The 15,438-nt window shown below is 43.3% G+C and overlaps 3 protein-coding genes across 9 annotated transcripts in view; 2 read left to right on the forward strand and 1 right to left on the reverse strand.

Moving 5' to 3' along the window:
- The window catches only part of ntng2a (netrin g2a), a 9,679-nt gene extending 5,575 nt beyond the window's left edge, over window positions 1-4,104 (forward strand). The window contains 4 exon segments of the mRNA XM_060053508.1: window positions 1,896-2,096; window positions 2,429-2,563; window positions 3,292-3,381; window positions 3,480-4,104. Of these exon segments, the coding sequence (XP_059909491.1) occupies window positions 1,896-2,096; window positions 2,429-2,563; window positions 3,292-3,381; window positions 3,480-3,643 (590 nt within the window). The 3' untranslated portion in view covers window positions 3,644-4,104.
- A 600-nt stretch (window positions 4,105-4,704) lies between these two features.
- Window positions 4,705-9,092, forward strand: endog (endonuclease G). 2 transcript variants are annotated; one of them, XR_009526336.1, is made up of 6 exons: window positions 4,705-5,057; window positions 5,442-5,650; window positions 6,069-6,210; window positions 7,635-7,744; window positions 8,386-8,576; window positions 8,671-8,738. XR_009526336.1 is itself a non-coding variant. In XM_060055112.1 (6 exons), exons 1-6 carry the CDS (start codon window positions 4,854-4,856, stop codon window positions 8,866-8,868), a joined length of 945 nt encoding a protein of 314 aa, XP_059911095.1. In that variant the 5' UTR covers window positions 4,707-4,853; the 3' UTR covers window positions 8,869-9,092. The 2 variants fall into 2 exon arrangements, 1 of the variants encoding a protein (XP_059911095.1); XM_060055112.1 differs by having other exon boundaries at window positions 4,707-5,057; window positions 8,495-8,576; window positions 8,671-9,092.
- Window positions 9,093-10,827: 1,735 nt separating this feature from the next.
- LOC132460084 (disabled homolog 2-interacting protein-like) overlaps window positions 10,828-15,438 on the reverse strand; it is a 29,388-nt gene continuing 24,777 nt past the window's right edge. For all 6 annotated transcript variants that reach the window (XM_060055106.1, XM_060055107.1, XM_060055108.1 and 3 more), the window contains 4 exons: window positions 14,046-14,125; window positions 13,823-13,910; window positions 12,431-13,026; window positions 10,828-12,378 (listed from right to left, as the gene is read on the reverse strand). In XM_060055106.1, the coding sequence (XP_059911089.1) occupies window positions 12,856-13,026; window positions 13,823-13,910; window positions 14,046-14,125 (339 nt within the window). In that variant the 3' untranslated portion in view covers window positions 10,828-12,378; window positions 12,431-12,855. The remainder of the gene's footprint in view (window positions 12,379-12,430; window positions 13,027-13,822; window positions 13,911-14,045; window positions 14,126-15,438) is intronic.

Consider the following 15,438-nt stretch of genomic DNA (forward strand, 5'->3'; position numbering starts at 1 on the left):
TGAGTCCAGGGGTCTCTGACTTGCCAGAATTTAAAAAAGATTTGGGAATGGCTGTTGCAAAGGACCGGGATTTTGAGCCCACAAGGGCTGGAGATCCAGCAGACGTTTCTCCAAAGACCATTGAGTCTTCAGATTCCAAGTCTGATGATACTGGAGACATTCCTGTAGTTGAAGCGATGCCAGAAAGCCCTGAAGGGAGTAACGTGGAGCAGAGTTCTGAAGACAACAGCGCTGGTTCTTCGGCTTTGGCCCCAGAGGCTGGCCCCGATTCACCTCCCAAGCCGATGACAGGAGAGAGCTTTAAGGTGGATTCCTCTCCTAGCGTTTCTGACATCGCGGCAGAACTAGGAGAAGCCAGACCTAGTCAAACCCCAAGACTACAAGAGGAGAGAAAGGAAGCAAAAGGTACAAAGCAAAGTAGATCACCCTAGTTAGTGATAACTGGGCAGTGAGGGAAACTTATTTCATCATGCTGTTTGGCAGACACACTGTTTGACAGTCTAAGTCACTCACTGTACATCTTTGTCACTTGAGAAAGAAAAAATACAGCATAAGATGGCAATACAGCAAAAATCTACCGAAGCACCATTATTAAAGAAATGATCTGGATAAGTGTGAACTACTGATGAAAATACGCCTTACTCTCTCATACAGTCACTAAGGAGGAGCCAAAGAAAAGGAAACAAGTCGAGAAGAAAGAGAAAAAAGGTCAGCTACCGAAGCATAGTGCTAGCTACAGTAGTCGTGGTATTGGGGGCCCCTGGATTCAGGGGACAGTTCCCATGTCATGCTCTGTCCTTGGGTTTCTATCACTGGAAATGTCCCTGCAATACCTAAGAGTTTTTTCTTAACCATTTTTGTATAAATCGGTATAATTCAACTCCGGAAATTACTATCAGTCAAGGTTCTGTCCGAGACCAGATGACATTATGTTAAATTGAAAATGTGAAATTCCTTTCCCTGCATCTACTGTAAGCTCAATGTTTTGAGTTGATTGCACACAATACAAGTTGTTCTTTGTAATGTGTTCAATGTAGTGAATGGATATATCTGGTCACCTTATAGTAGTGGTAGTATTAGTGGTATGATAATAGAAAAGGAGTAGTGAGGTTAAAGTAGCTGTAGTGAATGTGGTGGTATAAACACAGTAGTTGCGAACTAGTTACTAAAAACACTGGTCATAATGAGAAGCTGTGTGATATGTTAGTGGGCTGTTACCATCGTTGTGTGGATTATTTTGTGTGTCAGAAACCCAGAAAATACTGATTCCAGGAGGTCCAAAATTCAGCCAACTGTCTAAAATAGCCTACGTCACGTTTCAGGGTAAGAGTTACTATCAACCACAAATCTATATACCTACCAACCTATTTTTACCTGCACATCCACCTACCTACATAGCACCTACCAAGTACCTACCTAGTCCCTACCTACCTAACTACATAGTAACTACTTACCTAGTACCTACCTACCTTCCTAGTACCAACCTACCTACCTACCTAGTACCTACATATCTACTTAGTACCTACCTACCTACCTTGTAACTACCTACCTGTCTACATGCCTACTTTCATCACTAACTTTGTAACCACTTACCTTGCAATGCCAATCCTCAGATTGTTTTCAATGTTGTGGTCCAACTGCTAGACCATTATTTGGAACACTGGAGAGATTTTAAAAGTGTCAGCGTGTTAAAATCTGCCTGGGTCAGTCCAAGCACTTTCTCTGAGGTCCGCTTCTTGAACCACCTCAGACGAGGTGTTTAGCGGATGAAGTGGATCGCGATGTTCTCATATTTTTGGTTGTTTTGCCTCTCAATATCCTGTGTTAAATCACACCCGCAACAACGAGATCTTCCTAAACTCCAGATCCAGTAACCGTTGGATAGGTTTGGTAAGGTGGTAAAACCTTCCCTGCTCTGCTCTCCTCAGACTGCGAGTGCAACGGACACTCCAACCGCTGCAGCTACATCGACTTCCTCAACGTGGTGACGTGTGTGAGCTGCAAGCACAACACCCGCGGCCGCAGCTGTGAGGCCTGCCGTGTGGGCTACTACAGAGAGGCGGCCACGCCCCTCGACGACGAGGACGTCTGTTCAGGTCAGAGCAACACACACACACACAAACACACACACACAGACACACACACACTGTGTTACACACCACAATGTTAACCAATGCTAATACGGCTGGAATTGTGCACTGGTGTGTTTGTGTCTGTGGGGTGAGTGCGCTTGAACTTGTGTATGTGCGTGTGTGCGTGCATGCGGGGGTTTGCACGTGTGTGTGTGTGTGTGTGTGTGTGTGTGTGTGTGTGTGTGTGTGTGTGTGTGTGTGTGTGTGTGTGTGTGTGTGTGTGTGTGTGTGTGTGTGTGTGTGCGTGCGTGCGTGCGTGCGTGTGTGTGTGTGTGTGTCTGTGTGCATGTGTGTAGAATGCAACTGTGACCTGCAGGGCAGTCTGAACCCTCGGTGTGACGAGCAGGGCTTGTGTCCGTGTAAAGACGGCGTCTCTGGGCGGCGTTGCGACTCCTGCCAGCCCGGCTACAGGTGGCAGCAAGGCTGCATAGGTGAGTCTCTCCTCTAGCTTCCATCCTCTCCTCCTTCACTCTCCTCCCTTATTAGATGGATGCTGTTAGATGGAAGCGAAACCCAAAACTGGTGTATTGTGGGACTTTGGCAGGGTATGATGGAGTCACTGGGATGTTTGGGTTGAGTTGCGGTGAGACGACACGCAATCGTTGATGTGGTGTTTTAGAACGAGCATGTGGGTTGAGCTTGACTGTTCAGCGGAGTGCCCTGCACAAACTGCAGCGATTCAACCCAACGTGGTGCTTTCATTTGGTCTCGAAATTTTCAAAAATAATTTTAGTATATTTCAGAGAATGAATGTTTCCTCTGCTTCTCTTCAAACTCTTTCTAAAGTATCCTCTTAACCCCAACTCGGACCACTTTAAAACAAGACTGAAGACTTATATGTTTGCTTTAGCTTTCTGTTAAATCTTAAATACAATGCATTTTTTTACTTTGCCTTTGTTTTCTTTTATTTATTTATCTATTTTATTTTTAATTTTATTTTATTGTATGAAAATGTTTTTCATACAATAAGTCTGCCTCGTGTATGAAAAGTGCTACATGAATAAAGTTGCCTTGTCTTGCCTATCCTTTACTCATTCTTCTTACTAATGTCTTATCTGATCTTCTTCTTCTTCTTCTTCTTCTTCTTCTTCTTCTTCTTCTTCTTCTTCTTCTGTCACTAATATATTGACCCTCTCTTGGTAACGTCTGCTCCTCTAAGAGAATTTCTGTGATGAGGATATCACGCTGTGCCAAAATGGAGGGACGTGTGTGGACTTCCAGCGGTGCGTGTGTACTGCAGACTTCACAGGTAAACCCACCCTCCACCCATCTTGGATAAGGCTCAGCGGTCAGACGTCAGGTGAGGGTCTCACTGGTCATGTGATGTGTGTGTGTGTGTGTGGACAGGGCCGCTTTGCCAGAAGGAGGTGTGCCTGAAGGACAAAGGCTGCGTGGACGACACCGAAAATAACTCTGCCTCCTCGCTACGTCACTCGCCTGGCTTCGTGACCCGTGACCTCTGCCCTCTGAAGCTAGCCTGTCTGATGCTAGCTGTGGCAACACAATGCTGAAAGGCTGTTGGATTGCCGAGACTGATGATTGGACAAGGGTCTCATCATCACAAGACTGCCAGAGGAACTCCGGTCGCTGATGCCTGTCTGGGCTCAGTGAGGTTAAGGTTATATTCCTTGGTCCAAAATAGGAAATATCTTCCCATCACAAAGACCAAATAGAGCGTCCAGGAATGGAAAACAATGGCCCGAATATCAGAATCCCCTTGTAGAACAATATTGCCTTGGACACAATCAAGGGATGGCTCTATGAGAAGGTGGAATCTAAGGCAGACCGAAGAACATTCTTAATTTTTTTTAATTTATAATAAAAATACCTGTGACCATTGACATGAAACTTTTTTTACCTTGAAGTATTTTGTATTTATGTCTGCTGTTGTCATTGTCCATTTGAAATATTGATTATTGATGTCATTACAAAACAGAGACAATGGGGAAATAAAGTACTACACATACACGTACATTTCAGAGTATTTGATGTTTGAGAGTACACGGAAACATACATTTTGTGTTTTCATTTTAGTGTGTTTTTTATATTTGACAGAGGGGTAAGCATGAACACAGGGGTCTAAGCAGATTGATGCACACTCAAATAATTAGACATTACAAAAACAAATCATACATTACAATCACTTAAGTAGTAACACCATAGCTACATGAAGGGTTTCTGAATGGGACCTTTATGAAAATGACTGCCTTTGACCTTTTGGAGATCTGCATATTTGGAAATGTGATCTCAATTGGTAAGTGGCAACACCATAAGTGGGCCCAAAGGTCCCTTTAAGTGGATCGCAGAGCAAATCCAAACGATGCTTTAACTAATGTTTCAATGATAATTCATGGCTGACTATTTCATTTAACTTTTGTTCGCTCTGTTTTTTTGGCAGTATATGATGGCACTGTTGATTACTAATACTGCTTAATAAATATTGGATCGTGATTTAATGATGATACTTGTGGGTCGCTCCGGAGGCTGGACCAGTTGAGAACCAATATGCATTAGATGCCTGATTGCAATGATCGCCTGCCCTCTATCGAGACAATTTGGTGTGTGCACGCACGACGTCATCACTCCGCGTCAGACACAGCTGATTCCACAGCTCTGGGATGTCCTAGTTGTCCGGCGTCCACGACTCGTGACATGTGATCATAATATTAAGAATTTATCAAATCTTCAAAATTATACATTATTTGTTTATCCTAAGGGAATATGCAGCGTGTTTTGCGTTCGCCATGGTTTGCTGCTGGGGTGTCCTTGGCCATTGGAACAAGGGTCGGCGCTTCTCTTCATAGTTTGCAGAAGGACACTACAGCCAGCTCCACTGACAGACTCCTAGATCACGATCTGCACTCTTTACTGTCTCGAGTCCCCGTTATCCCTCTACCGAGTGTTGAGGCGGCCACCGAGTTGACGGTTGGTAGCTCATAATGTGACTATTTAATTATAAATGATGGCTCCCATTTGTAACAGACTGTGTGTGTGTGTGTGTGTGTGTGTGTGTGTGTGTGTGTGTGTGTGTGTGTGTGTGTGTGTGTGTGTGTGTGTGTGTGTGTGTGTGTGATGATTTAGCAAGGCTATTGGGACATCTAATTACAATTACAGCATAGCCTACTAAATGTTCTTCATGTCAACCATGCCTAACTGCTTTATGACCCCTTAAGAATCACAGGGACCTGACGCATAACATGATTACGTTAATTTGATATGATAATGTTATAGGGACCTGATGCATCACATGGTTACGTTATTATGACACATCACAGGGGCGGCCTAGTGATCAGGAAGTGTGTGTTGTAGATGTACCGGGGGGGTCCTGTTGGCTCAAAGCCCGGCGCTGTGATGAAGTACGGCTTCCCCTCGTTGGCCAACATCAAGAGCAGAGAGTCCTACATCACGTCATACGACCCCCGCACCCGCACGGCCTCTTGGGTAATAGAACAGCTCACACCGGACAGCTTGACCGGCTCGTCAGACAGGAAGTACTCTGACTTCAAAGAAGATGATAGGTAACTATTGGAGCCCATGCCTGCTGGTGCTTGATGGATTTATTGGTAACTGGCTTATTGGTAACTGACTTATTGAAGATACTAAATGGCTACAGGCCAGCTGCCCTGACCTCCTTACTCATGAAGTGTTGAAAGTAACAACCAGAGAATCCAAAACCAGAGAATCCTCTTGACCCGCTGCAGTTTGCTTATCGGGCCGAGCGAGGGGTAAAAGATGCTACATGCTAAACCTGTTATTCAATACACCTAAGAAGGTGGTAAAACACGTCCCCAGATTGTATTTGTTGACATTTCATCCGCTGTCTCTCTTATTTCTATGTCTTGCTGCAAAATCCATTGCCCTCTGTGGACAAACAAAGTTGAATTTGAACGAATTAGTATCCAACTTACCATCCAATGACTTATGTGCTGCTGGCAGCGTCCACGTTTACCATCGATCGACCAACCAGGACTACAGGGGGAGCGGCTTCGATAGAGGTCACCTGGCAGCAGCAGCCAATCACAAATGGAGTCAAAAGGCCATGGATGACACCTTCATTCTGAGTAATGTTTCTCCACAGGTAAGAAACTAAGAAAACAAACACATCCCAACCTTTTCAGGGCATTCACTCCTACCAGCATTTTCTCAGGCTTCCTGTTGAATATGTTTCTGATAAACACCATTCTAACAGTGGTGGGCCAGCAGGGCCTTCTCTGCTGGCCCTGTCAAAATCTAAATAATATTTTTTTTTCAAAATGACATTAATTTGTGTCTGAACGCATCTTAATTCCATATTTCTTCCAGTACTTACAACATATTTCCAGAAGGAAAAACTTTTTTTTTGTAAGGCTGAGCTCAGCTGAATAACGCATCACAGCTAGGTTACATGGACCGGCGGGGACAGCACCAAAAGTATTGCTACCCTTTCGCTGAAGCTGCCACCTCCCATTGGATAATAAATTTGACTGACGTGTATAATCAGCCAATCAAATGTTGATGTGTAGTAATAGAACAACCCCAGGGCCCAGCAATATGCCGGCGCTGGCCCCAGGTGATGTCATCAGCGAATTTTGAATCGTTGGCGGTACAGAGTTGATAGTGAACTACTATGGCCACCGCCTTCACAGCACCTAGCGATCCTGTTTCTGATCTCCTTCGTTCAGAACACCCTATTCTGCTCGCCGTGTTTGCTGTTCAACATCAGTGAGGGGACATGGAACAGCTCCGGATTTATCAGTCCTAACAGCTTCACCAAGGCAGCTTTAAAACATCAGGCCATGGGTGATGGGTGAGATTTACTTTTCACTGTGTAGGGGCGATAATGTTGTTGTGGTACTTTAGTTCATAACGCATTTTTAAAAATGGTTTGAAACACAAATATATTGCTGGAATTTGGGCAGTAGGCTTAATGATAATGCTTTGTGTAGATGCCACTTAATAAGCATATTAAATTAACCCATTCACTACTACTCCTGTGGGCTTAATATTCTGTCTGGAATAGCTGTTGTAAAATATGTGGCATAAAGGCCTACTTGTATGTTTCATTTTTGTTATTGAACTGGCGTTGCACTTGTAGTATTGTCGCTATAGGCTACTTTATTGAATCCGTTGAAGTTGCGAAAGCATCCGGTGAACATAACAATAACTGTGAACACTTGTTTTTGTGTCATGTGTGTGATGTGCAATCTGGTTGCGGAGTGACATAAGGAAAGATCTGATGGGGATGCTGCATTACTCCAGCTCTGCTGTAATGCAAAGTGGTGTGCGCTGTTGTTGTTGTTGTTGAAGATCAACTGTCTTGTTGTGGATGTTATGCAGTAGCGCATATCGTGGCTGTGTTGGCTGTATTGGCACCTAATAGGACATTTGTCAACTAATCTCTTCCCGTTGCAGCTGGGAAGACAAGCTGTGCCGTCGCCCAGATTTTTTTTTTTTTTGCTTTAGCATTGTCAAACATTGTCAATTACTTGTTAGCCAGTAAAAAATGTCCCCTATTTCTTCAAGTGTCCTCATCTCAACCGGAAGGCCTGGAACAACTTGGAGCAGCTTTGTCGCTCTCTGACCAAACAATACCTCAATGTCTACGTCTGCACTGGACCCCTCTACCTGCCCAGGTATCCAATCACTCCCCCCCCCCCCCCCCCCCCGTCTCTCTCTCTACCTGCCCAGGTATCCAATCACTCCCCCCCCCCCCCCCCCCCCGTCTCTCTCTCTACCTGCCCAGGTATCCAATCACTCCCCCCCCCCCCCCCGTCTCTCTCTCTACCTGCCCAGGTATCCCATCGCTCCCCCCCCCGTCTCTCTCTCTACCTGCCCAGGTATCCCATCGCTCCCCCCCCCGTCTCTCTCTCTACCTGCCCAGGTATCCCATCGCTCCCCCCCCCGTCTCTCTCTCTACCTGCCCAGGTTTCCATTCACTCCATTTCTCTGTCTCTCTACCTGCCCAGGTACCTAATCACTATTGATGTTATTATTGTTCAGTTTGTTCAGTTTAGTAATTCACCTGGAAATCATTATGGGGAGACATTGTTGTGTTTGTAACTGCCACAGTGTTTCTAAAGCTAGGTGTAGAAGAGTCCTCTCTAAAAAGAATCCCATGATGCTTTCTGATGTACTGTACAAGCCTTATTAGAATATTATTTGAATACTTTTGCAGCACTTTGACAATTACCACCAAGTCTGGGAAACGGAAAGACCGACAGAGACAGACTTTGTCATTGCTGGTCGTAATAATAATATTTACTAAATGTTCTAGGTTTCACCCAAGGTTCTTGCTTTCCATAGTGGCGCCATGGGTGGCCCTCCAACTCAAGGCCACTGAGATAAGAAGTTGCGGGACTAACAAGACTGTCTGTGTTGCACAGAGCTGAGGCTGATGGGAAGCTCTACGTTCGCTACCAAGTGTTGGGTCGAAACCACGTTGCCGTGCCAACGCATTTCTTTAAGGTGGGTTCTCCAATACCGACTCTCTGCTCGCTCCCCGTAGAGTTGGTATAAAATGTCATGACGGTTTTAATTGAATGATCCGGGCGTTCTGTAGGTGCTCATTCTGGAGCGGGCTGGGGGCCAGGGTGTGGAGCTCAGGTCCTACGTCCTGCCCAACAACCCAGTGGAGGACAACGTTCCTCTGGAGAGCTTCCTGGTTCCCATAGAAACCATCGAGAGGGCCTCCGGACTGCTGTTTGTTCCGAACATCATGAAGATGACCGGCAGCCTCCAGGCCATCTCTGCCAGATAACGGCTCTTGAGTCAGAACAGTAGTGGAAGGGGTGAACGAGCAGGAACTTGGTCCTCCGTATCTTACGTTGAATACACACATTTTCGTGAAATCAAGATGCGTTTTAGCAGAATCCGTCATGTACGTGCTAAACATGTACATTTTTAACCGATATTATATACACGTGTGTTTTACGTGTGTGACTTGTTCTCAATTATAGTGTCAATAAAGTGGTATTTATAAAATGTGATGTTTATTTGAAATACAAGGCAGAAAAAGCATCAAAGAGGTTAGGAGGGTCTAAAGGAGGGACCAGGATAAGCCACCAGAATAATATCGAAAATGTTCTCCATACAGGGTGCATAAGTATAGACACCCCTATGTTAATTCCCATAGAGGCAGGCAGTTTTTATTTTTAAAAGCCAGTTAGGATCCAGGATACTATACATCCTGATGAAGTCACCTAGGCCTTTTGAATTAAAATAGCCCCACCTCACCACATGCCCTACATACATACCATACCTAGAGATTGGCATGGTTCTTTTCAGTTAGCCTAATAGATGTTAGTTAGCCTAATGATTTCTCAATGCAAATCAAACCAGCTAATATGGTTAACTGAAATAAAAATTAACATAGGGTTGTCTATACTTATGAACCCTGTATTTTAATGGACAACATTTATTTATTTACGATACATTATTCATTCACAAAGCAAATTGGTGTCCCTAAAGGTTGGATTTTTTCCTTATTTGTTTAGATCAATTTCCAAAATATTTTTTTTTATTCCTCTTTTTAGTCAACTTTAGCATGGGTGCCTGCCTAAACTTATGCCTACCACGGTATAGAAATACATAGGCTCATAGTAGAAGCAGTACTATCTGTTACATAAAAGCAGCAGACATGTAATCACTGTTGGGCCTCTTGAGTGGGACAACGGTCAAGGTATTTTCCAGGATAAGCTTTGTGAGGCTTCTATGTGCTGCTGCCCTTCACTTCGAGGTTGCCTGGTTTAAAGGGTCTGTTGGATACATTACTCCCTCAGGTGGAGGAAGTGAGAATGGAGGAACAACTCTGCACAAGAGAAAATATGAAAGAACATGAAAATCCTATCACTCACTAGGACAAAAAAGAGCTGGAATCAATCAGAAGCAGTTTTCATCCTCCTACTGCCATGCCGAACAGAATCGGTGAGCTCATCAAGACCTCAGCTACGATTAAAAACAGATCAAATCAAAAGTATTTTCCATGTATTTATTTCATATACAAAACTCAAACCAAGCACATAAGGACTTCCGAAACACTTTCAGGTTTAATTCATTCCAGGGCAGGGCTGCTGGCTACCCTGTAAACAGCCTTTCAATTCAGTTCAATGAGCGGAGAACAGGTGTGTCATATCGATGCTGATTAATCAGCAGGGGACTGGGTAACCATGTTAGCCAATAAGAGCTCATCCGTGCAATAGTGTGTTTGTTTAACCGATAGGGGGAGTCATCTAATGCAAACCGATCTGAGTGGTGTCTGGGTTTCATTTAAAGAGACACTCATCCTCTCCAAGTTGATTTTCCACTATTCTTGCCTACATCCAAGCTTCTGTACCACTTTGGCTGTTGAGTTGCCTTGAGCACTTGGTGGAGTGATGACCTTTAACAGACCATGGCTGGACTGTGTGCAGCATCAGCGTTGTCTGAAGTCAACATATACTGTTGCAGAAGATGATCCATTGAGAATGTAATGTTTGATATGATCAGAGAGAGAGAATTTTAATAAAAATTTGGCATTGTGTTTGCAAATTTAAATATTTAAGAATGGTTACCTTTAGCAACACGTTTAGCTTATATAAAACTCTTAATATCTGCAACGTAATAAGTAAAAAATAACATTAAAAATGAAACAATAGGAGTCAAGCTTTGGCTGTAAAATGTGCCATCCCGTTATGTATGGAAAAAAATCACTTCAAAATCAAATCAAGAAAAATAAATGTAAACATGAAAGAAAATAAATATTTATTTTTTTCTTTATATATATTACTTTCTATGTTTTCCAAGACATATTTTATGCATTTATTGAGACATACAATTACTTCTCCATACATTTGCAGTTATGGCAGGTTTGGTCCTCCATAATAGTTTGCTGGTTATACATTTCAGTTTAAAGATGATGCGTCTCATAGATGAAGTCCCTGGTTCAGATGAAATGCAACGAAACATATTAACTGATGGGATGATATATTTTGCTGCTGTGTACTCAAACTTTGATTGACACTTAAAACTATAACAATTCATATTTCATCTTTACAGAAAATCTCTTCCTCATGATCAATAAACATCTTTAATACATTGAAAAGAGCTATTATTTGGCCATCAGTCAGTTTGATATAGTCGTTTTATGTTTTTTCTTTTTATAGATGCTGTGGTTTTCCATTGGAGCAGCTGGTCTTTATACAGAATGACAGTTACATGTATAATTACAGAGTCTTGCATACAGGTTGACTGCGGAGTAAAAATACACACGTTATCTCAGGAAGCCTGACAGTTAAGTCAGCTATAACTAGTCAACACAGCGGAGAGAGCAGAACTTGAGACCTTAAACATCTAGCGGCCATCTTCCGCATCAGTTTCCACAGTCCAGCTAGCATTAAAAGCAATGTTAGAACCAAGATGGCCACTAGGTCAATAAGGGCCATGGGGAAGTCCTTTGGCAAGCAGTCTCTCTCTCTCTACTCACAAATAGTCAAATACACTTGACAGTCAGTTCAAAAAATGGAGTTCATCATTAAAAAAAAAACACTTTTCATCAATACCTAAACAATAAGTATCATCGATACAAAAAACTATTTTTTTTGATCTGATGGCAATATGTATGTATATATGTATATATATATATATGTATATATATATACACACACATATATATAGACATATATATATATATATATATATATATATATATATATATATATATATATATATATAAATATATATATAATTGTTACTATATTTGTTATTACTCCCTATATCCATTCATATTTTTATTGTCAGTGAAACTGATTCAAACAAGTTCAATAAAGTCTGAGGCAGAACGTTTACATCCTAACAAAGGCTGAAACCTGCCCGCTCATTTCAGACACAGAGATACAGTCTACAGTCCAGAGTCCTACAAAGACAGGGTAAGTATATCGGTGGCCAAAATTGTTCTGATTGCCTCCTTTCCTTAACCAAAACATCACCCAAAACTATTTCTTGCATCCGAACATAGTCTTTACATAGCAACTAGCAACAGCAGCGCGGGCAGCCAATAGTAGAGCAGGCCAGGGGCGGGGTTACCATAACAGGACAGTGAAAAGGGGTGTGGTGGATGGCATCACACTAGCACTACCATCACACTAGGCCTAGTGCCCCTTTGGCAGCTGCCAATCACAGGAGTTACAGATACACGTTTGATAATAATCCCTCCCCCTTGATGCAAATGAAGAAGAAAAAAAGCGTCCCCGTCCCTGGTATAGTACCTACCAGCTCGTCCCTGGTATAGTACCTACCAGCTCGTCCCTGGTATAGTACCTACCAGCTCATCCCTGGTATAGTACCTACCAGCTCCCATTTAGAGGGTCACCACCATAGAACACAGGAAGCCCTGGATTCACACCCACAGTGGACGTTTTGGACGGAAACAGGGAATCCTCGGGGGGGGGGGGGGACACACAAGGCTATAGGACAGACTGTATTGTTAGCCATCCAATCATTCGCAGTCGCCGTGGTTACAGTGTAGGAAAATACTTTTGATTGACAGCTTTACAATAAGTAAGATGACAGCAAAGTTGATTACGGTAATCCTTTTTATACCTTCTCTAGAGTCTGAGTGAGTGTCCATCGGTTCATGAACCCCTTCTAATCCCCGTCGCGTTCTCTCATGCAGCATCTATCGGAAAAGTAGCAGTTGTCGACCAATTGGAATTGCTCATTCTTCAACGGTTGCTTGGGGCGTCCGGTCACTGGTGATTGATTGGGTGTCTCAGCAGTTGCCTGAGTTGCGGAATTCTCCGTTCTCTGTGATCTGCAGGGCGGAGCTGTTGCTGGGTGACAGGCCGTTCCTTTGTGACGTCACAGTGTAGCGCTCCTTCAACTGTGTGAGCGCGGCCATCAGCCGGCTGTTGGCCGCATCCAGACTGGCTATTCTCTTCTCCTGGAGGCACAGACACAGACCACCACACACATGGAGTTACAGAAATGCAGACAGGAATATTTTAGACAGACAAGGGGCCTTTTTTTGTTGCTTCGCTAAAAAAGTAATTATTAACTGACAAAATGGAGTTACCTGGAAAGGCAGTGAGAAAGAGTTGAAAGACAGGTAGACATAAGCTGTGTTCGAAATCGTTCCCTATACACTCGTTCCCTATTCCCTATATAGTGTACATGATATAGTGCACTATATAGGGAATAGGGAACGAGAATTCGGACACTACGCTGAACATTTCTAAACGTCATTTGCGTCAGTAAATGCGCCGGGTATTTGTGTGACGCAGACAGATGCGCCACATCATGTAAACAAACCGGGCACTCACGAGGAAAGCTGGGGGTTGTAATGATGTTGAATGTTACATTTCCTTGTTCAAGTTTTTTTAAACTCATTTTGAATGTTAAATTTTCTATGTTAAATCCCAAATAAATGGTAGACATTTCTATACGAAAGCCGGAGACTCCATCATTAAATGTATTCGTTTTCGCGGTTATTCAGCTTCTTCTTCTCCTCCGGAAAAACACGACCGCATTGCATTGTGGTATACGGGAGTAACATGTAGGGAACATCGTATGTACCCTATTTTAAGTCCACTATATAGTGCCCTATATAGTGGACCAATGAGAATTCGAACACCCTACAAAATGGCGTGCACCCTATTTAGTGCACTACATCCATGATAGGGAACGATTTCGAACACAGCTATAGAGAGAGAGTGAGAGAGAGAGTGACAGAAACAAACCTGTGCTTCTATAATCTTCTGCTTCGAGTCCACCACGGCCTGCATATCTGAGTGGTCCTTCTTCAGCTCAGCCTCCACAGTCATCAACCTGCAGTGACACAAACACTGCTGGTCACATGACGCACAACATTACACCAACATGTCACCAACAGGTCAACATCACAAACATCCTCACAGCCCCTGAAACACACACACACACACGCACGCACGCGCGCACACACACCTGCTGATAATGCTGTTCATCTGGAGATCCTTGTCGTCCTGAAGGCGTCTCAGGCGGCTCTCCGTGTCCTCCAGCCTCGCCTGGAACCACCAGCCACATACCGAGTCTTATTACACTTAGTTATCACTTAGCTAGCATGATGCCCCTGGAACCACCAGCCACATACTGAGTCTCGTTACACTTAGTTATCAACTAGCTAGCATAATGCCCCTGGAACCACCAGCCACATACTGAGTCTCGTTACACTTAGTTATCAACTAGCTAGCATAATGCCCCTGGAACCACCAGCCACATACTGAGTCTCGTTACACTTAGTTATCAACTAGCTAGCATAATGCCCCTGGAACCACCAGCCACATACTGAGTCTCGTTACACTTAGTTATCAACTAGCTAGCATGATGCCCCTGGAACCACCAGCCACATACTGAGTCTCGTTACACTTAGTTATCAACTAGCTAGCATGATGCCCCTGGAACCACCAGCCACATACTGAGTCTCGTTACACTTAGTTATCAACTAGCTAGCATGATGCCCCTGGAACCACCAGCCACATACTGAGTCTCGTTACACTTAGTTATCAACTAGCTAGCATAATGCCCCTGGAACCACCAGCCACATACTGAGTCTCGTTACACTTAGTTATCAACTAGCTAGCATGATGCCCCTGGAACCACCAGCCACATACTGAGTCTCGTTACACTTAGTTATCAACTAGCTAGCATAATGCCCCTGGAACCACCAGCCACATAGTGAGTCTCATTATACTTAGTTATCAACTAGCTAGCATAATGCCCCTGGAACCACCAGCCACATACTGAGTCTCGTTACACTTAGTTATCAACTAGCTAGCATAATGCCCCTGGAACCACCAGCCACATAGTGAGTCTCATTATACTTAGTTATCAACTAGCTAGCATAATGCCCCTGGAACCACCAGCCACATAGTGAGTCTCATTATACTTACTCAATATATGCTAATAAAGTGTAGGTGATATCCACCTGGTATTTCTGTAACAAGGTTGTATGGCAACAAATAACATATGTGAATGATAAATGTACATATATGTTAACATCAGTGAATAGTAGCCTATATGCTACGCGTGAACCTCCTAAGATGGCGAAATTTGATTGGTTATATGTAAAAAAAAAAAATACCCCATACAACAAATACCAATAAAGTTTAGTCATTCCATGAACATTGCCTGATATCTCGGGATATCAGGCAATATCCCATGATTGAGATCTCAAACTCGGGATATTGCGTGACGGTCGTCTCGTCAGGCTAATAAAAACAAATAAACTGCTAATAAAAACCAATAAATCCAGGCAAAAAGTGCTATCGGGTTTTTTTTTGTAGTGTTCACGTGTAGTGTATACTAAAACAATTATTCA

The sequence above is a fragment of the Gadus macrocephalus genome, chromosome 6, assembly GCF_031168955.1.
Source record: "Gadus macrocephalus chromosome 6, ASM3116895v1".
In the NCBI taxonomy this organism is placed as follows: domain Eukaryota; kingdom Metazoa; phylum Chordata; class Actinopteri; order Gadiformes; family Gadidae; genus Gadus; species Gadus macrocephalus.